Source organism: Tympanuchus pallidicinctus, unplaced genomic scaffold, assembly GCF_026119805.1.
Source record: "Tympanuchus pallidicinctus isolate F22 unplaced genomic scaffold, pur_lepc_1.0 scaffold7, whole genome shotgun sequence".
NCBI lineage: Eukaryota > Metazoa > Chordata > Aves > Galliformes > Phasianidae > Tympanuchus > Tympanuchus pallidicinctus.
In genome coordinates, this window is record NW_026294791.1 from 22,572,015 (window position 1) to 22,592,789 (window position 20,775).

Below are 20,775 nucleotides of genomic sequence, written 5' to 3' on the forward strand. Positions count from 1 at the left end.
GCAGCCAGCCACTGGCTTGCTATCATTACCTCCTTTCCTGCCCAGAAAAGCGGGATTACAGCCCTGAGAGGTTCTGTTGAACAAAGCTAGAGGCCAGGTCGGCCCAGGACAGCCTTTCCTGTGCTTAACTGAAGGCTCACACAAGCACATGCTCCATCTGCTTTACAGAAGTCAGAGCCTTTACATGCTGAGCCTTCCTGCCAGCTCCTGCCTACCCCAGGGCAGTGCCTGGGCACAGCCAGTGTTCCCAGTAGCACAGTAATTAATCACTACTTATGGGACAAGGTAGGTGAGTAAGTGCTGGAGACATCCACTTGTCTCAAGTACTTGAAGCAAGGAAATTGTCTCAGACAAATGTTCAATGTACAAAACCACACCGAAGTCCTCAGAACTTACTAATGCCTGCCATTAATTAGAAGGCACATGAGCAGGCTGCTCTGGGGGACTCCTCACTTCCCTGCTACACACAGGTATGCCCTCCCTCCCCGCATCCCGCATCACACCAAAAACTCCATCATAGCAAGGACAAGTGAGTGCTGATTATTTATTTGTTGCAGCATTGAAAGTACACCAGGTACTCACAAGATAGGTAACAGAAAGAATACTTATTAAATATAAAAAGACAGTTAAACAGATATAAATAACAGGGTGACCTCATTCTTGCAACAGACAGAGCAGTGAGGCCCTGAAACCCAGCTAACTTCAACAGCCTCAACCTTCCCAGTCAGTCATGGCTAGAACATAGGGCCCCAAATCCAAGGGATGGCTCATGTTTTCCAGCTATCCAGAAAGCATCTAACCTCACAGCGGAGGCAAGAGGTGCCATTCCCTCTTTTTTCAGGAGCTTTTCCTCAGGGCCATACACAGCCTGAGCTTCAGCAAGGCTCAATCTTGCCAGCCCCTCGGAATGCTGGCCCAAGCTCTGGGGTGCAAACAGAAGCAGCTCAGCTGAAGTTGGGCCTTCAAGTATGTCAGGATTAGCCACAGGTCATGAGTTCAAACCATCTCGAAGGACTGGTGGAGCCACAACTCACAGCAGCACCCCAGGCTGTTGCCTTCCCAACACCAAGCCACATTCAAACCATGTTTTGAGGCTCCTCTTGAGCTGTACACAGTTCAGTCATGTTTTTAGAAGACAACGCCTCACAGCTGTGTTAGGACAGTTTCCACCTACGCTAGGTCTCCAGTTTTACGCCAGAAAAATCCCATACCAGAAAGACTAAATATTCTTCTTCAGTTCTCACATTCCCATTTTCAGGAACTGTTCACCTTCTTTAGAGAAGGAAGATCAGTGCTGAAGCCATATGCCCACAGAAGAGCAGGCACCCCAAGTAGCACCAGAATGAAGGAAGCCCATGTTACTGATAGAAGCCTTAACTCACTGAGAACGAGTTTTATTTAATCTAGGAGATCGCCATATTTCTCTAGAGTTTGCTCCTCCAGTTCCAACAGCTTCTGGTAAAATTTCTCAGCAGTTTCTTCATCCACATCAAGCTGGAAAAGAATAAGAAGGGCACTGAGACATGTCATTGTTGGCGGTCTGTACGGATACTGAGGGCAGCTCTGGATTCTCTAGTGTGGCACCCAGAGGCATCCATCTCCAGAGCACAGAGCACATTGTGGGGAAGCATCATAACACACTGATCCTGTTCTGAGCAAGATCTTCATTGCCAAGAGACCAGGTCATACACAGAGCCTGTTCAAGTCGAGCTTGTGGTGCAGCAGTCTCAACCATGACACACTGTCAGAGACCAAAGTACCTCCAGCTCCCACATTCCCCTGCTACCACCTGAACGTCAGCTGACATCAGAAGTACTTACTGCTGCCTTTGTTCCCACCTTCCCACCAGCCCAACAGAGGGAGGATTGCCCAGTTAAGGAACAGATAGAACAGAAACCAACACAAACCCTCCTGGATGGTCCTAAGAGCTTGCAGACTCCAGTATGAGGATGGCAGATGTGCTACTCCAGGAAAACCTCATAGATAGTTCCACATCTCTCTCTGCTGCTCAGCACACAGCTATCTTCCTCTCCAGCCCCAGGACCTCCAACACCAACCCTTCTGCTCTGTACCAGGTAGCACACAGCAGGACCCCAGCCAAGCCAAGTCCCCACAGCAGGAAGCTGTTGCTCTGTTCACCTTTCTAGGCTCCACAAAGTTCTTCCCCAGTCCAGAGGTACAGCTGTGGTACTTGACAAGTGGATCCAGGTATTCTGGCTTCTGCTTGAACAGCCACACCTAGGAAGAACAGCACAGAGTCATACAAGCAGTCCCAACCAAACCTATAGGTAAGGACCCTGCTTCTGGATGACATGAGTGAAAAAAATTAAGCTTGGGGAGACTAGATACCTGGAGAAGAAATTCCAAACTGGCTGCCCTCAGCTTCAACCTACTTCAACCTGCATTGCCCTCTGGCTATGCGCCTGTGGTTTGACAGCAAAAAGGCAAGGCAACACCCTCCCCATTAGGGAAAGAAGGGGCAGAGTTTAGTTTGCCTAAATCCTCCATTCTCTGGACGCCTGACAAAGAGACCTGTGGGATCAGCCCTGGTCACTTCTGGCCTCCCAGCACTTCCTGCTGTAAGGGATTCAGAGAATAAATCCAGCACACAGACCCCAGCCCTATAGAGGGCATCTTAGTTAGAGTCTGCAGGTGCTGGGAAGAGCTACCCTAGAGAGAGAGCTGTTAAATTAAACAGTGAAGCACTTACATGAGCTTCTGCTCCATTATACGGTGTCAGAGTGTAAGTCTTGGCAAAGAAACGTATCTGATGGAGGAAAAAAAATATACAAGAAAGAATCAGTATTTTGACCCAAGGTTTCTTTGACAAGCCCAACAACAAGACCATCTACCAAGGGTAGAAATGCTTTCAAGGCTGCCTCCAGTCAATGCTGCACACTTGGAACTGAAGCATCCCTCTGTGCCCACAAGCTTGGTTCCCTGGGCCACCCACCAGACCAGCAAGCCTCACTCCATAGGCAGAAGGAGGCAAGCAACAAGGCAAGCACACATCCCACAGACACTTTGCCTCCTGCCCTGTGTGGTTGTGATATGGCTGGAGACCAAATGGGTCCACAACACCATCAGCGCTGAGGACAAGCGAGAAGGCACTGCCTTCTCCATTGACAGGAGAAAGGTGATCTGCCAGGATCAGCCACTGCCTGCTCAGACAGCTGGGGCAGGCATCCTGCAGCAGGGCCAGAACTGCACTGAGTCTAGAAAGCTGAAGCTACAGGAACAAATGGCAAAAGCAGCTTTTGGGGAGCGGGAGAAGGGACAGAGAGCAAACAACTTGGCATTTTTTGGGTGTTCTTTCTCTGCCTCTAAGAAAGTCAAAGACCGTTGCAAAAACAAACAGCATGTCAAGGAATGAGGGACAAGTTTCGTCCAGAACTCCACTACTGCTGAAAAGCATGTTCTTTTGCAAGCCCACACCAGCCTGGTACTGAGAGTCTTGCTGATGCTGCTGCAACTGAAAGGCTGAGCTCTATCTGTGTGCAGTACTTCCCAGCAGCACAGCTGCTTTGAGGAGCTCTGCTGGAAAAACCAGGACCCACAGTACCCAAGGGCAGGTTGGCAAGATCTGAATACACCTTCTGTTTCTCCTTCCCACAAGGAACCTACAGCAGAATAAAGACACCAGCAGTGCCTTCCTCCCAGTGCCAAGCAGATGCAGCAAGGCCTTTCCCTTCCATTCTCCAAGCCGTGCTTTGCACCTTCACTGGAAGAGCAGCCCACAAGAAGCAGACACTCAAGAGTAAGCCCTGAAAGCCACTCCAGACAACAGGCTGTGTCAGAGCACATAACAAGAGCAGCAGCACCTATCTGGTGTAGGTTAAAGGGGTGCCATTAACTCTCCCCTCTGCGCCCCATACTTCAAGAAGCTCCTAGAGAAGGAGACTGCCATCTCTCTCCTCCCAGGAAACCTGCTGCTCCAGAAGGCCAGAGGGTTGCTTTGAGGAACCACCAGCGCCTTGAACAAGTCAGCAAGTTGCCCACACAGGGCATGGCTGCCCAATTCAACTGAAGAGCTACAGAGCCATAATAGCAGTGAGAAGCCACAAGCAGGCTGCTCCAAAGAGCTCCTTCAAACCAGCGAAGAGCCTCTTACCAAAAACATGATGGGCATCAGCAGCACCCACAGAAAAACTGGCAAAATTCGGAAGGTCATGTTGGACATAACAAGGCCAGGACAAACAACACTGGAATACAGACCCTGCAGAGAAGAAACAGTCAGTTTGTAACTACACAACAGTAAAGAAGGGCTCCTACCCCCTCCCTCTGGCAGAATCTGTGCCTCAAGTGGGCACACGCACCTGAGAAGAGTGGCCAGCACTTCAGCCCTTTGCTCTTTCAGACCAATTCTCTGGTTTCAATAGAAAACTAAAGCTTGCAAGGTAGGAACCTCTCCAAAAAGCTTCTGCTATCAGAAATACTCTGTAGTGGATGGCTCAAGCAGGAAGACCTGTGGCTAGCAGCCTGCATGCCCCACCAGTGCAGCCACAGCCAGTTCCTACGCATGCATTAAGGCACATATCTGATTGCTGCAAACTAATGCAGCAAGGCAACAACAATGCAACAATAATTACAAATAGTAGCTGCTCATTAAGTCCTTCAGACACACAAATCCCATTGTCACCTGCTTATTAAATTTCCTGTTCAGAACCACACTTGTCAGGTCAGTGGCATATTTGGAGGAACTGTATGATTCCTGCCCCTTGGCATGCTGATAGTCAGACAGGCTGAAGGCAGATTCCCTTGCATTGCTGGAGGAGGTCCAGATGAGTCGTGATGGCTTTTCATTACCGCAGAGCAGAGATTCGAGCTGACGAATCTGAAAAAGAATTGTCACCACAATTGTAAAGCTTTATGGCATCGTTTCACCATACCGAAAAGCTGCCAGCTCAGCTTTCCTAGTAATGGGCAACCTTCGTAGATGGGCCACAACATGAGCAACACCAAGCTGTGAAGGGAGCGCTGAAAAAGCAGCCACAGCTCCGGTGCAGCTTCAGCCCATGTTTTCCCAGGAAGCTGTACAAGCAGTGGCAGTGTTCTGCACAGCTCAGAGGAACACCTCAGAAGTCCACAGAGCCAAGCCTTGGTGGCCTTCTTGGAAAGAGCTGTGCCTGGTTTACCTCTACCCACTGACTACGGTAAGCTTTAGATTGCATTAATCCTTACAACAACTCTGTGACCACTTAGAGCTATTTCAACACGGCAGGAGGCCTTTCTCCTATCATTCTTTATCTGTCAGGCCTGAGCTTGCAGCAGGAACAGAACCTGAAAGACAGAACATCAGCACCCACTGTGCTGTGCTACCCAGACCTACAGCCCGACTTTTGCACAGCCTCACCAGGATAAAGTGCCCAAAGAGGTTGGTGGTAAACACCTCCTGCAGCCCGTCCCCATTCAGTCTGTCTGTCTGTGTCATGATGCCTTCTGCAGTGGTCAGCATATGGAGCACCTTCCTGGAAACCAAGGGTAGGAAACAGAGCATTCAGATATGAAGACTAATCTCAGGCTTGGAACAAAGACCTATCAGCAGATGAGGAAAGCCGCCTTGCGTCTACATTCAGCACCCAGCTGTATCAGAATCCACCCCATAACTTTGATCCCCAGCTCAGCTCTCTCATTAGCAGCCAGCTATCACAGCATCTCAAAACATTGTGACCTACAGCTGGGAAAAAAGCACAGAAACAAGACCCAGTGAGAGCACACTTCATCCCCCAAGAACACATAAGTATTTCTCACTCCTCCCCAGGCCTAAGCTGAGCACCAACCTCCCCTCCAGCCCACAGCTGGCCCTACAGCAGGGCTCAGACAGCACGCAGGGTTCCCCGAGGACAGCCACACCTCCTGGTGCTCCAGGGCAAAGGTTTTAAACTAAACAAGTGTGGATTCCAGTCAAACATAAGGATCTTCTTTATGGTGGCAAGGCCCTGGCATAGACCACCCAGAGAAGCTGGGGATGTCCCATCTGCGGAAGCATTCAAGCCAGGTTGCATGGGATCCTGGGCAGCCTGACCTGATGGGCACCTGCAGATCCCTTCCAACCTGAGTAGTGATGTGATGCTGAGTTAGGGTCCATCAGTTTGGACCCTCGCTCACCAACCCCTCGAGTCATGGCCAGCTCACAGCAGCACCCACATCCTTACCCGGTCAGGAGCCCCTTCCACAGGGCCTTGAAGTTCACATGAGGGTTGGGCATGATGCCGGCATTGAGGTAGACAAAGTCCAGGCGCTGGAACCTGTAGGGAGAGCAGGACAGCGGGGTGAACAGCACAGAGGGACACGGGGGGTCAGATGGGGACAGCAGGGGGGAGAGAAGGTCAGATGGGGGGGATCAGGTGGGGATAACAGGGTTACCCACTCACCTGCAGCGCAGCTCCTGCGCAGCACGCAGCACGGAGGCCAGGTTGCCCAGGTCTACCTCCACGGTGGAGACCTGCGCGGCGGGGTACTCCTGCAGCACCAAGTCCCGCGTGGCCTCTGCCTTCTGGGTGTTGCGACAGGCGAGGCACAGGTGGATGCGTCCATCCTCCCCCAGCAGCCGCCGGCACAACGCCAGCCCCACGCCGCTGCAACGGCACGATGCTCAGCGTCAAGCGTAGGCAATGCCCTCCCCACACCCCGAGACCTCCGGCCCCGCGCGCTCACCCGCTGGCTCCCGTCACCAGCACCACACGCTCCATCTCGGTCCGGTTCGCGCTCCCGGCTCGCCCGCTACCGCTGCCCTATATCCGCTACCCGCCCTCTCCTCCTGCCTACGTCATCGCCCCGCCTCCCTCCTCGACCAATGGGTGCAGGCGGAGGGGGCGTGACCACACGGCCGGTGGCGTGATGGTGGGGCGAGAGGCGGGGCGGAGCGAGAGGGAGATTGTGGGCGTGGCCTTTTAGACCCCGCCCACTCCCGCGCTCTCTCGCCCCGCCCATCGGGCGCCGCGTACCCACGTGTCACCCGGGAGCCCCAAGGAAACCAGGACACGGAGCATCTCTTCAGCGGGTTCTCCCGTATATACAGGTGCTTCTACTGAATATATACATGCCTCAGCAATAGGGTACTGCAAATGGTGCCGCGATGAAGTAAGGGCGTAAAAAAAAGTCAGAGGGGTCCGTGCACCCTGAAATCCACAGTTCCTCCTGCCCACGTGCAGGGGTCTGATGGTGCATGGTGAGGAACCGTATGGCTTCCCTTAAGGCACGTGGTCCTGGGCCCACAAAGTCACTGCCCCCAATAAATAACCTCTGTCCAACCCGCAGCGCTCCCAGCTCGGAGCCCCGGGGCCGTGCTGCCCTGTGCTCCCCTGCTGCACTGGGGCTCTCCTCCTGGGAAGTGGTGCCCGCTGAGCACAGGGTCACTCCTCGGTGGCCGCCTCCTGCAGCTGGCGGTGCAGGTCCTGGAAGGACGGACGGTCTTTAGTGTCCCGTCTCCAGCAGCTCAGCATTAGCTTATAAACAGAATCAGGGCACAATGCAGGCTTGGGAAGGTACGTCTTCAAAATAAAAGGAAAAAGAGAGACTTAGCACCATGTACTACCAACGGACAACAGCAAAATCATAAAATCACGGAATCGTTTGAGTTAGAAGGCCATCTGGTCCCACTCCCCTGAACAGGGGACACCCACAGCTCCACCAGATGCTCAGATCCCCATCCTGCCTGACCTTGGGTGTCTCCAGGGACGGGGCGCCCACCAACTCTCTAGGCAACCTGTGCCACTGCCCCACCATACTGGCCCTAGGGTGCCCAATTCCCCCATGCACCAGGACTTTGTGTTCATGGCAAAGAGCCGCCAAACTCCCCATCCATCCCCTTAGCGTCCTGATGGTCTGATGGTTGGACAACGTGATCTTAGCAATCTTTTCCAACCTTGATGACTCTATGGTTCTGTTATTCTCCCCAGACCTGCAGCTCCCACCCAGCACTGCCTGTTCCATTCCTACCTGCCGGCCCTGGTCCCGGAAGAACTCTCCGGTGTTCTCGATGACCTGCTCATCAGACAGCTGTGAGTAAGGCTGCTCCCGGCACAGCGTGAAGGTCTCCCATAGTGTCACGCCAAATGCCCACACATCACTGGCCGTGGTGAATTTGCCCTGGCAGGGGTAAGCAGAGCAGGATTAGGATGTGCAACACCCTACAGCTCCGCGGCTCCTAATGCCTGGAGATCAAAGCCTTCTGAACCTCCCAGCTCCATGCCCAGCATGGGAACAGCGCATGACTGCAATGCTCTCATCCCATCTCCCAAAGGGATCTCTTTCCCCTTGTGTCTCCCAAGGCCACCCACCAGGCACAGGGTGTGACCCATCCAAGATGAAGACCCCACAGGCTGACCCATGACACTTGGCCGTACCAGCAGGATGCTCTCCCAGGACATCCAGCGGATGGGCAGCACGGCGCGGCCCTGGATGCGGTAGTAGTCCCCGCTGTAGAGGTTCCGGCTCATGCCGAAGTCGGCGATCTTGATGGTGTACCTCTTGCCCACCAGGCAGTTGCGCGTTGCCAGGTCACGGTGCACAAAGTTGAGGGAGGACAGGTACTTCATGCCAGAAGCGATCTGGGTGGCCATGAAGCGCAGGTCGCTGTAGCTGGGGACACCGTGCAGGGCTGAGGGGCTGGGCGACACCAGGTCCCCCACCGCCCCTGTGCCCCCACCCACAGCACTACCTGATGGTGGGCACCTGGGCGTCGGGAGGGCTCTGTGCCTCATGGCGGGACAGAAACTGGTTGAGGTCACCGTTTTCCATGTACTCAGTGATCATGCACAGCGGGTCGTCCGTGATGCACACTGCCAGCAGTCGGATGATGTTGGGGTCCTTGAGCCGTGACATGATCTTGATTTCCTTCAGGAAATCATTCCTTTCCCGAACAGAAACCACAGGAATCAGACACCCCAGCACGGTGGGGTGAAGTGCCCGATCATTAAAGGACGTGGCAGGGGGACCCTCCCCTTGGCCTGGGGGCGGCGTGGGATGGGCTCTGTGGGCAGGGGATGGGAAGGACCCGTGGCACATAAGCGTGCTGGAAGCTGGGGACACTGCCCAGAGGGTACAGTTGTCCCACTAGGGGCTGTGCTATGAGAACAGTACCTGGCATTCTTGTTGGCATCGGCCCGCAGCATCTTCACAGCCACTAGAACGGGGCAGTTGGGGCTGGCATCCAAGCCCTCCAGGGTGAATTCCTTGTCTGCGAACTTCTCCATCCCCTCCACCTCACAGAGATGAACCTGGGAAAGGGGCCACAAATGGGCATCACCTCCAGCACTGGTCTCCTTTGGTCACCACAAGGATCAGCTCCATCTATCCCAGCCCACGGAGGCTTTGTGCCTGCCAGCTCCAGCTCACCTCCCCAAACTGGCCCTCTCCTAGTTTCTCCTTGAAGGTCAGCAGCTTCCTTGGGAACTCCTCGACAGCCACATCCTTGCCAGACAGCAGGTCCATGGTGAGGGCTGGCACCGAGTAAGTGTTGCCACCCGTGACGCCCTGCAGGTTCACAATCTCAGCCTCGGCGTAATGCGGGACACCCTCGGGGCCACTGGCTGGGGATGGCTTCACAAGGCCACTGCAGCCTGGGGAGACAGTGGGGACGATCCTGCCATGGGCGTGCAGCCCACAGGACATTGGGCAGCTCCCACCCAGCACTATGCCCATCACACTGCAGCACTGCAGTGAGTCCAGGAGGATCTCCCATTCCTTACCCGTATCCTCCTCACCCGCCGTGAACTCAGGCAGCTTCCGAATCAGGCGTGAGGGCTCCTGGTAATCCGGACCCAAGGGAAATATGCGGTCGTAGGTGGAATTGGACTCGTGCTCGCTGGAGGAGGAGGAGCGATTGTGGTTGAACATGCTGGATTCACTGGGCAGGGAGAGGCTGACGGTCATCTCATCATCCAGCATCCTCCGTGATGCCTGTGGGAGTGGGTGAGGGAGGAAAGAGCTGGGATAGGACCCCGGTGTATGCTATCCCCTGGGGTCCCCTGGGCTCTGTACACCCTGTCCCAACAACAGATCACGTCACCACAGCCATGGCTAACCCTGAGCCCATGCTCAGAGCCCCTCTCTTGTGTCCTGTCCCATAATGGTGGAACTGGGGAGGGCGCATGTCCTTGCATACTCCCTCAGCATGTCCCCCTCTGTCATCTGGCCCAATGGAGAAGCATTTGGAATGGTCACCTCAACTAGCTGGGGGTGGCATAGAGGCCCTGCAGCTGTCCCATGTGCACTCACCTTCTCCAGCATCTTCTGCCAGAACTGCCGCCACAGAATGATGACTATGATGGCCACCAGGATGAAGATGATTGCCACCAGGCACCCGATCAGGATGCGTGTGTTGCTGTCATCCATCTTGAGTGTGGGGTCTGGCAGGAGGGGACAATACACGCTTGGTCACACTGGGGTGAGGGGACAAACCCTCCACCTTTTTCTCCATCGGATGAGGCAGATCTTCCCCTTTTGGAGCCTCTGTGCATCTTCCCAAGAGAAGGTGACCCCTGCCTCCACCAGGTTTGGTGCAAGTTGCTTTTTGGTGCCTTACCGTATGTGGTGGGGGCCATGGGCATCTCCGGGGGAACTGCTGAGTTGTTGTACATGGCTGCATCTGGCAAGAGAGAAGAGAAGATTGTCAAGGATGGGTTGGATATTAGGAAAAATTCCTTCTCTGAAATAGTGGTGAGGCATTGGCACAGGCTGCTCGGGGTGGAGGTGTTCAAGAACCACCTGCATCTGAGATGTGGCACTGAAGGACATGGTTTAGTTGGCACACTTGGGATTGGTTGGTGGTTGGACTAGCTGATCTTAGAGGTCTTTTCCAACCGTTCTAAGGACAGGAACAACAAGCACCCCGCAGCCCTGCTTTCCCCATGAGCCCCAGGAGGACCCTGCAAGGCAGTGGTACCCGACTGGAAGGTGATCTCGCTGAACATCATCCAGGTATCAGCAAAGTAGTACTGGCACTTGATGGCACTGGCCATGCGGTGCAGCAGGGGCACGGTGACGAAGCGGGCACTGGGGTTGACATCGTCCAGTACCAGCACCGAGGAGATGGCGTTGGGCTCCCACTCGCTGGCATCGGATCGGAAATAGCACTGCACCTCCTTGAAGATCTTCACCCCTTTGGCGAACATGTTGTTGCAGTGCACCTGTGGAGCAACCCGTCAGCGTGGCACACGGAGGGGACGGGGACAGGGAGCGCGGGGCATGCGGACCTTCATTGTGGTGAAGTTCCTGATGCGGTCGAACTCGAAGGTGATCTCCACGTAGCCGCCGGCAGTGCTCTCATTGCGCCAGCCCACATAGTCATAGCCTGGCCACACATGGTACTCGTGGGTCTGTGTGAAGTCATCCAGCCCCGACACGCCATCTGTCAGCTGGCCCAGGCCCTCCGTCATGCTGGCGTGGGACAGGGGCACTCTGTGAGCCATACCTTTACTCCCACCAGGTGAGCTCTACCATGAGACCCTCTGATTCCTGCCCAAGACTCTGGTCCTCACCTGTACCCGAAGGCCCCATCATACACAGAGTCGTTCAGGTAAATGATGGTACCGCTGGGTAGGACGAGCTGCTGCCCGGCCGGAGCGCTGTAGGACACCAGCCCGTCTGTGGGAAAGAGCCAGTAAGCCCAGCCCCAATAGGTGGATGGACAGACAGACAGACAGGCACCCACCAAGCCATGCACAGCCGTATAGCTCCACGCGCAGGCACACATTCATGGAGTGGTCGGTGACAGGGATGAAACGGACGAAGCGCGCAATGAGGGGTGGCTCCAGGTCCTTGAGGACGATGTCGTAGGGGTTGGAGTTCCCATCCAGGACCTAGGGGACAGAACCCAGTGGGCAAAACGAGGTGCTGAGGCATGGGGTGGGCCATGCCCTGCAGCCTCCTCACCTGCTTCCCATGCCGGTTCCGCCAAGAGATCCAGCGGGTGCCATCCCGGCTGTAGTTGATCTTGTACATAGGGGCAAACTCGTTGCCGTGCCCCCCAGCGTGACGGCCCTGGGTGCCCACCAGGGTGATGAAGTGCAGGGCACGCAGGTCGATCTGCAGGAACTCCTTCAAGTCGTCAGGCTCTACTGGGATCTCGGGGCACCAGGCGCCATCACCCTCCTCCGAGTCCAGCCTGAGATGGCATGGGGAGGGCTCAGAGGTGGCCATTGTCAACCTCATGCCCCAGCAGATCTTGCCCCTTCTCAGCCCTCCCTGCCCGTGCCCACACTCACCGTCCATACTTGGCAGCCGTGGACTCAGACCATTGGCTGGAGGCTGAGATGTCCTCATCAGGGATGTGCCCACCTGACATTCCCAGGGGGTACCGGCACACAGCTGCCAAAAAGCACATAAGCACTGGTGGGAGAGGCCTCCATCCAGACTCTACTCACCCCAAATTCCACTTGCAGCCCCCTGCTCTTGGCCATGCTGCTTCCCGGCCTACATATCGGTCAAAGTCAGGTGTTCACCCACCCGCCTGCCTCGAAGGGAGTGGAAAAGTACCAGGATGGGCGGGTGGGCTGCATCCCCTGTGCAGCACTACATCCACACCACTCCCAAGGGGTTGTTATTTCACACCTGGCTGCCAGGAGTGCTGCTGAAAGGCCACTTGTCTGGCCCTGTTTACCATCTCTCTGCCAGCTCCAGCCCGCAGCGCTCCCCCCGCAACCAGAGGGCATGGAGCAGTGCAGAGCTGGGCAATGCCAAGCCCCAGTGGAGCACACTGTGGTCTCATGTGGAGGGGTGGGCACAGAGTGGTGTGTGCCTCCCTGCACAACTTGGCACGCACTGCAAGGCAGCCCACTGAATTCCCAAACTGTAAACCTGGCTGAGGGGGCCAGGCATACCCGTGGCCCTACCAGAGGCTGTGCCCCAGCCCCGTAGCCTCTGGCTGCTGCCCAGCTTCCACTTACCGGGGTTGACCTGGGCTCTGGCTGCCAGCAGGCTGCACAGCAGCAGCAGCAGTAGCAGCAGCAGCAGGGCAGCTCTGGGCAGGGCCGGCATGGTGAGAGTCCTGCAGAGACACGACCAGAGGGTCACAGCACTGCTGCTGGGATGGACTGAACATCCCCTGCACTCAGAGGCACCCCGATGCCATAACCCCAATGCCAATAGGGCCACGAGAGCCACATGAAGCCTCCAGCAGCCCAGTTCAGGACTGGCACAGTCCTGAACCCAAAGGCAGAAGCACTAGGGATGGCCATAAAAGCAAGGCATTGCACAACCTGGTCTTGTATGGCAGCAGTATCACATTGCAGAGCATAGTTTCCTTGCCTTCTGGCTCCGAGAGATAATAACAGGTAATTGCCTGAGATTTATAGGGTATTTACTGAGACGGTTCTCGTGGCAGAGCCGAGCTTGGCACTGCTGGAACAGAGGCAGGATGCAGCGAGCACAGCCTGTGTGCTAAGGGAGAGTTCCACAGCAGCACAAACACAACCCCTGACTTACAGCAATCCTTTCTTTCCCTTTTCTTCTCTCCCTTTTGGAAAAGCACGTATGTTGTTGCCCTTTTTCCTGCTGACAGCTCGGAAAATGCAGGGAGCGGGCCGAGCTGCCAGCCTGGAGCTTTGACCACACAGCTCCAGGCGAGCGCAAGGCTCCCGGTGGTGATGGCCAACTCCTCCAACGCTAAAATCTCAATTTCCTTCTGCATTCCAAGGGACATCTGCAGACATTTTTCCCACTATTCTTTCAGGCTGAGTAAACCTTGTCAGCATCAGGGGACCAGATGCCGCTGTCTCTGAAGGCGCCGGGTTTCTATTTGGGCAGACACAGAAAGCGCTGGCGGTCCCACCAGGGGCAGCAGCAGGACGGTGGCACAGGCAGAGGTACCGAGCAGCTGGAAATGGGTTTTGTTCCACCACTCTGATAAAAGTGACCACTCTGTCTGAACAGCTTTGCTGAAGTTTTCTGACCGTTGGAAATTTTTACTGCACAGTGTATTTGGAGTTCCTCCCTGGCACCTTCTGCTGCTTCTGAGCTTCCCTCTTCCGCTTCAGTTTTATTTATTTATTTTTCCTTTTTTTTTTTTTTTTTTTTTTTTTCCTTCCCCTCTTCTTCTACTGAAATTAGCAGCAAAAAAAGTAAATGAAAGCAAGTGAAGCTTGGTGATGACCCTGTGGGCTTTCTGATCGCACTGCTCCAGGGGAAGGAGGCAGAGGCTGTGCCAGGAGCTGGATCCCATCTCCCCCAGAATGGCCATGACGAGCTGAGCGCAGGGCTGGTGGTGTTTGGGTGGGGGTCCGGAGCTGACACTACAGCCCCCAGCATGCTGCACCGCCAGCACAGCCTATGCAGAACAGCACAGCATGCTGGGACCCTTTCCTCACAGAAAATGTCGCTTTGGACCTTGGTTGGGCCAGGGGCAGCCCTGTCTTCTGGATCCACAATGTCTTCCCAACCACAGGCTCAGCAGGGACATCCCAGCGGCACAATGTGAGTATCAGCCGCATCCCCGTGGCTGCCCAGAGAGACTCCAACGGCACAGCTCCGGGGCAGTGGGTGCAGACGTGGCCCTTGGTGCTGCACCCCAAACGGGCCCCCAGCAGCTGAAAGCTGTAGCTCTCCTCCCGCTCCGTGCCACGGCACACAGCCACGCGGCATCACCTCGCCATGGCGCATGGCATCGCCCCGCCACTGCGCATGGCATCACCCTTCCATGGCACACAGCCACACAGTCCTGGCATGGGGAGCCACGAGCGGGTCCCCAGCGCTGGGATTGGGAAAGGGTGCTTGGGGGCACCCAAGCGGCATCCCTGTGTCCCTCACAGCCATGGGGACACGTGTGCCTGGATGGGGACCGCAGAGACAGCGGGGCACCACGGCCGTTCAGCACCACCAACCAGACACACGCTCCGCGCCCAGCCCCAACACACAGCGTCCAAACAGAGCACAGCCCCCTCTTCCCCCTGAAGCCCCCAGACTGAGGCTGGACACCTCCCATTCACCCCAAGGGACTCACCGGAGCAGGATAGGGTTGGTGGGAGGCGAGCTGCTCGCCCCTCGCCCGGGCGGCGGGAGCCAGGCGAGGAGCGAACTTCCCTGGGCTGATGCAAGATGCCTCTGCGAGCCCGCTCACATTCTGCGGATTCCTGGGAGCCGGCCAGAAATCCCACAATCCTACATCTCGCACATTTGGTTTCAATTAGGGAGCGGAGAGGGGGAGCCGCTCACCAATCCGGGCTGGCTTTTCGGCGGAGGTTATTTTCCTCGACCCGAGGGAATGTGTGCAAAGCTATAATTTACAGCAAAACCCATTCATAGAGCGGGAGAAAAAATAAAAAAATACCCGTGGTCGGGGAGGGAGCTTAAAGCAATAGGCAGAGCTCTCCTTTCCGGCACTCACCCCACAGCAGTGGGATGTGTGTGGCAGGGCCTTGCTGCGACCCTCCTGCGCCCTATGGGGACCCATGGGGCTCCCCAGAGTGGGTGGTGGAGCAGTTCCCTGAGACCCCACTCTAGTTATATGTAGGTGCCACCTCACTACAGGCCCTGGGCAGCGCATGGCTCAGGGGTCCCGTGGCACCCATACCCCGCACAGGGCACAGCAGGAGCTGGCAGCTCTGCAGGCTGCGTGCTGAAGTAGGGCTCTGACATCATTTCCAGGCAGCTGCTTGGCACCGTGGTCGGCTGACAACACAACACAGCATGGAGAAAATAATAATATTGGGTTTTAATCATGCTTTGTGCAATAGTGTCAGGCTGTGGCAACATGCTGGAGCCCCTTGTCTACCATTGCCAGACCCAGTGCTGCAATCCCCCGGGGGCAGTGCTACCCCGTGCCCACCACCCCTACGTGCCCGCCAGCACAGCCACCCCACACCTTCTGCTACCCGGAGTCAGCGCTCACATAACTTGGCAGCGGACAGCACTGCTCCATCCCAGGACCCGATGCAGAAGTGTTGGTGTGCAAACAGCCCAGCAGCCAAGGCAAACACCAGCAGCCCCCACCTCCCTGCAGTACCCCAGCACACCCTGAAAACTCTCTTTTGGGACACGGGCATCCCCAGGACTACCCTGCAGCCACCCCAGCCTGGTGCCCAGAAGGACTGCAACAACAGTGGCACACAGTCACCGCCGCACAACACCAGGTGGCAGCCAGGAAGGACACAGAGGTTTAATGGGGCAATTCCAGTTGTGCAATGTACAAAGTATGAGCAAAAAGGGGGTGGGCCACAACAAGGATCCTATAAAAAAAATAGCCACGTTGCTTCAAGAAAAATAAAAATCCAGGGTTAACCCCAGCCCTGTACCATAAAACTCCTCTGCAGGTACACTGAGCACTGGTATGTACAGGTCTACAGATACACACCCACAGTGCAAAGAGCAGCACCGCCTCTGTGCTTCACAGCAGGGGCATCCAACAAGTGTTTGGTTTTTAAATTAAAACATAAATAGAAGCAGACAACATGTCGGAGCCAGGCACAGCTGCAGCATGTCCAAGCACGGCTGGGTCCCAGCGCTGCCTACATGCCGTTGTGCACCAGCTCGTGGGTCCCGTCCTCATCAATGACCAAAGGTGCACGGAACTCCCTCTCCTTCACCAGCTCCTCCAGACCCTAGTGGAGCAGAAAGCAACCTGTTAGGCAGGGGGAGGAGGGTGGGCACTGCCCCACGGCAGAGCCATACTTACCTCTCCACCATAGGAGACAAGGGGGGAGATCTCACACTGGATGGGCACGTCGCTGGCGTCCTTCAGACTGCAGAGAGAACCCATTATCAGCCCCCCACAGGCAACTGGGGGCTGGGGGCTGGTGCTGGCAGGCTGCTGGCACGTGGCCCCCCGGTTAGCAAAGCACTGTGTGCTCCCCAAGTAGGCGTGAGCTGTGGTTTAGATAGGGGCAGCAGCTAGAAGAGAACTCAAGGCACAGTTTAAAGAAGAATCTCTGTGTGCACTACAGCAGCACCATGCCCCCAGCCCTCTGCCCCTCTGCATCTGATGCTCCCTTTTCCTGCACCCTGCTGCCATGGGGATTGCCCCAGCCGCTGCAGGAACACCCCTGGATGCCCCTTCCTGGACACTGATGGCACAGCAGCACATGGGGTCCTGGTGCCTGTGTCCTCCTTTAGATCTGGGATGGAACGCAAGCAGTGGGAGTGCCCTCCAACCCATTGGTGCATCCTTCTGAGATAAGCCCAGTGCCTGGAGCACAGATATCTCCGTGCCTGCAGAGCATGCTGCTATTAGAGCAATAATTTTAACACCTCTCTATGCTTCCCATGCTTGTAAATCATAGAATGGTCTGGGTTGAAAAGGACCACAATGATCATCTAGTTTCAACGCCACTGCTACATGCAGGGTTGCCAACCACTAGACCAGGCTGCCCAGAGCCACATCCAGCCTGGCCATGAATGACTCCAGGGATGGGGCACCTACATGTCCCTTTCGCTATCGGCTCTGCTGATGTCAGCTTGAATCCTGAGCCCAACAGCTGGAGTTCCTGAGCACAGCTGGCCATCCCCACTATGGCCAACACGTACTACATCAAAGCCTGCTCAGGGTGTGCAATGCCTTTCATCCCATTCCAGCAAACGACCTGCTGGGTGTCGGGCAGATCTTGGGAAACATCAGTCACCTCCCATGTCCTGGGGCTGCTCCCCACCACCATGGCAGGGACCAGCTCACCACAGCAGCACAGAACCCTTCACCTTTTCCCAAAGCCTCTGCGGAAAGGAGCACCAGGAAGGAAGTGCGCCACCACTCTCCTACAGCAAGACATGCCTGCAGGCAGCATGCGCCCGAGCCCCTGTTAGTGCCTGGTCACCTCGCTCCGCCTGCAGCCCGTTAGTACCTACACCCAGCCCCGCCACCATGCAGCCCGGTGGCCTGTATAGTTACTTGTCATTGACATCGGCCGGGGTGGCATCTGACCCTCCGTTTGTGATGCTACGTGGGAACAAAGAAGGGTTAAGAAGGATGGGAAAGCCAGACACCCGACTCGCTCTGCTCAGCGCCATCTCCAACCAGTGGCAGCAGTCTCTTGGCCAAGCGGTGCTGCAATCTGCTGGCGGCAGCGCTGAGTGCAGGAGAACCGGCACCAGGAAGGTTGGGGGCTGCCTGATGTCCTACAGCCAGCCCAGGGGGATGGAGGAGGCTCTGCCCTTCCAGGGAAGCAGAAGCTCACCGGGGGATGGCAGGGAGGCGTGTGCCATTCTCATCCACGAAGTGTCCCCCTGCGTTGAGCACCCAGCGGTGGTGCAGGGACATCAGGGCGTGCCGTGCAGTGGTGGGGTTGTCCTTGCCGTTCTGGCTGTCTGCATTCTTCAGAGGAGAGAACTCATCCTCACGCAGAACCTCGTACACCACAAACTTCCTGGGGAGAAGAATAGGACATGGAGGGTCGGGTCTGCTCTTGGGGCATCCCAAGGACACATCCCTACCCGTGGCCCAGGGACAGACAGCCATACTTTGAGAACTGGAAGATGTCAAAGACAAACTTCTCCATCTTGATCCCATTGGGCTTCTCAGGCTGGATCAGCTGCCCCGTTTCAATATCCACATGTGGGATCTTCTTCTCAGCAACATGGTGCTGCAGCTGCGGCTCGTAGGTGCTGCAAGGGGCCAAGAGAGCGAGCCTAAGGCAGGCACAGGGACACCACGCCGGCCACGGCTCATCTCATCTGGAGGACCGGGTCCAAAATATGAAGCTAAGCCCATACTTGACAACATCTTTCAGGAAGGAGGTGGTGAAGTAGTGGTTGGCGATGTTGCCGGCATTGAAAAGCAGCCGCCCATCTGGGCCCCGCTTCTGCGCGGTGTCCAGGGAGATTTCACTGTACTCCACCACCTGGTAGACACCATCCACACGGCACACCACGCCGACTGGCTCCGTGGGGTTGGTCTTCTCCACTACCTGCCCGGAGAAGGGCATCCGGGTTTACTTTCTCCTCCTGCCAGCCAGAGGGAGGGACCGCTTTCCCTTCTCAGCTCCAACAGCACCAAGGTCAGTGAGATCTACTGTCTGTTTGCCAGAGCCGAGCCCAAAGCAAACACAAATGCTCAGCACCTTTTGCTGTTAATCCAGCCTCTGAGCAAAGCTTTGGGTGTGCAACATCCCGCAGCTGACACGTGGAGCTGTGCTCAGTGTTAGCTGCACCCACTGCATGTGTGTCCAGGATGTCATAGCTGGAACAGGGCTGGGGAAGCCAGGGTAGGGGCAGCCTGAGAACCATACCTTAGCCCCGCAGTCCGCTCCCTTCTCCAGGCAGAACCCGATGAACCTGGGATCAGCCACCTTCACCAGTATGTTGTCCACACAGTAGACATGGACGCTCTGCACACCCCTCCGCTCCATGTCATCCACGATGCCGTGCACCCCCAGTGCCCGGTACAGACCCCCATTGCCATCTGGGGTGGGGAAGGAGCATTGGGCACAGCCATTTTGGGCCCTCCTCCTCGGCATGACCAAGAAGCGGGCTCGGAGGCTCCCCAGCCCCGTTACACCCCACCCCAGCCCTCCTGCCAAGCCGGCACCTCCCAGCCTGTGTCATTCACACACGTCACGGCACAGCCACTGCCTACTCCCACGGGAGGGGCTGGGCTGGCTGACGGTGGGGAGCCCGGCTGGGGGAGTGGGGGACAGGCCGGGGTGCAGCACTGAACCCCTTGCACCTGCTCCCAGCCACGGACCTGGCGCCATGGCGACCTTGCCCTTCTCCTCCAGCAGGATCTTCCCATCGAAGCCCAGGGCGGGCAGCATGCCCTGCTGGAAGAAGATGACATTCTCCTTCTTCAGGCCAAAGTAGCGATGCTTCTGGAAGAACTCCTTGGTGGACTCCATGGTCCGCCCGCTCGTCATGATGTACCTGTGGGGGAACACGGGGTCTGGCATCCTCACTCCAGGAGGGACTTACAGAGCCAAGCCAATACAGCGGGCATCACCCACAATACGTCAGACTGCAGGGAAGCGTCAGCCCAGGGAACGCACCGACCCACACGGGAGCACACCGGCCCACGGCAGCCCCGGATCGCTCACCAGGGGATGCTGCACGCCGTGCCGTGCCGCTCCTCCGCGAGCTGCTGCAGCCGCCGCAGGCGCTGGGCCTGCAGGTGGAAGAGGCTCTTTCGGGAGGGCAGCCCCACGTCGCACATGCCCTTGGGGTAGGGGACACCCAGACGGGTGCCCTGCCCTCCGGCCAGCAGCAGCGCGCCCACTCGCCCCGCCGCGATCTCCGCCAGCCCTGCGCACGGGAGGGATGGGATATGCGTGGGGCTCCGCACGCCGGCCCCGCTCCGCGCCCCGTCGCTCCCCGCACCTACCGCGGCTCTCCCAGCCCGGCAGCAGGCGGCGGTCGCGGGAGGCGCTGCCCAGCACGTCCCGCGGTACCGGCTCCAGCCGCGCGTCCGGCCCCGCCGCCACCGTTCCGCCGGCGCCGCCGCCCCGCGCCCGGCGGAAGAAGCGGTTGATCTCGGCCACGTCCATGGCGCTCAGCTCGGCCGCCAGCGCCCGGCGCTCCGCCGCGCCCAGCTCCGGCCAGAAGCGCAGCACGTGGTCCTGCCCGCCCGCCGCCAGCCGCCGCCGCAGCCCCGCCACGTCCCCCTCGCCCGCCGCCTCCATCCCTCCGCGCGGCGCCGCCGCCGCCGGCCGCCCCTTTTATAGCCTCTGCCGCCGCGCAGCCGATGGCGGGCGGAGGCGGAACCGCCCCGCGCGTCCTCACTGGCCCGCCCGCCTCGTGACGCCGCCAATCGGAGCCGGGGTCACGCGCAGCCCCCCGAACCTCGGCCAATGAGAGCAGCGATAGAGGGGTGGGGGGCGGGAGCGACGGGCCGCCATGGCAACGGGCGCCACGTCGGCG

General features: G+C 57.1%; 3 protein-coding genes across 5 annotated transcripts; all 3 read right to left on the reverse strand.

Annotated features, from left to right (window-relative positions):
• Positions 1-530: 530 nt before the first annotated feature.
• HSD17B7 (hydroxysteroid 17-beta dehydrogenase 7) lies at positions 531-6,782 on the reverse strand. The gene is made up of 9 exons (XM_052666359.1): positions 6,658-6,782; positions 6,375-6,578; positions 6,156-6,248; positions 5,354-5,468; positions 4,640-4,834; positions 4,112-4,216; positions 2,711-2,767; positions 2,140-2,238; positions 531-1,494 (listed from the first exon to the last, which is right to left on the reverse strand). Exons 1-9 carry the CDS (start codon positions 6,690-6,692, stop codon positions 1,399-1,401), a joined length of 999 nt encoding a protein of 332 aa, XP_052522319.1. The 5' UTR covers positions 6,693-6,782; the 3' UTR covers positions 531-1,398.
• Positions 6,783-6,990: 208 nt separating this feature from the next.
• On the reverse strand, positions 6,991-15,066 carry DDR2 (discoidin domain receptor tyrosine kinase 2). 2 transcript variants are annotated; one of them, XM_052666356.1, is made up of 17 exons: positions 14,942-15,066; positions 12,891-12,991; positions 12,210-12,312; positions 11,878-12,109; positions 11,657-11,804; positions 11,484-11,589; positions 11,199-11,382; positions 10,889-11,132; positions 10,529-10,591; positions 10,222-10,352; positions 9,693-9,903; positions 9,340-9,563; positions 9,085-9,221; positions 8,663-8,854; positions 8,349-8,577; positions 7,942-8,091; positions 6,991-7,493 (listed from the first exon to the last, which is right to left on the reverse strand). In XM_052666356.1, the coding sequence occupies exons 2-17, from the start codon at positions 12,979-12,981 to the stop codon at positions 7,356-7,358; spliced, it is 2,583 nt and encodes an 860-aa protein (XP_052522316.1). In that variant the 5' UTR covers positions 12,982-12,991; positions 14,942-15,066; the 3' UTR covers positions 6,991-7,355. The 2 variants fall into 2 exon arrangements, with proteins under 2 accessions (XP_052522316.1, XP_052522315.1); XM_052666355.1 differs by having other exon boundaries at positions 8,349-8,583.
• A 1,005-nt stretch (positions 15,067-16,071) lies between these two features.
• On the reverse strand, positions 16,072-20,537 carry UAP1 (UDP-N-acetylglucosamine pyrophosphorylase 1). 2 transcript variants are annotated; one of them, XM_052666357.1, is made up of 10 exons: positions 20,240-20,537; positions 19,956-20,160; positions 19,610-19,785; positions 19,155-19,327; positions 18,640-18,833; positions 18,388-18,531; positions 18,105-18,293; positions 17,819-17,866; positions 16,613-16,679; positions 16,072-16,538 (listed from the first exon to the last, which is right to left on the reverse strand). In XM_052666357.1, the coding sequence occupies exons 1-10, from the start codon at positions 20,535-20,537 to the stop codon at positions 16,446-16,448; spliced, it is 1,587 nt and encodes a 528-aa protein (XP_052522317.1). In that variant the 3' UTR covers positions 16,072-16,445. The 2 variants fall into 2 exon arrangements, with proteins under 2 accessions (XP_052522317.1, XP_052522318.1); XM_052666358.1 differs by lacking the exon at positions 17,819-17,866 and having other exon boundaries at positions 20,240-20,495.
• Positions 20,538-20,775: the final 238 nt, after the last annotated feature.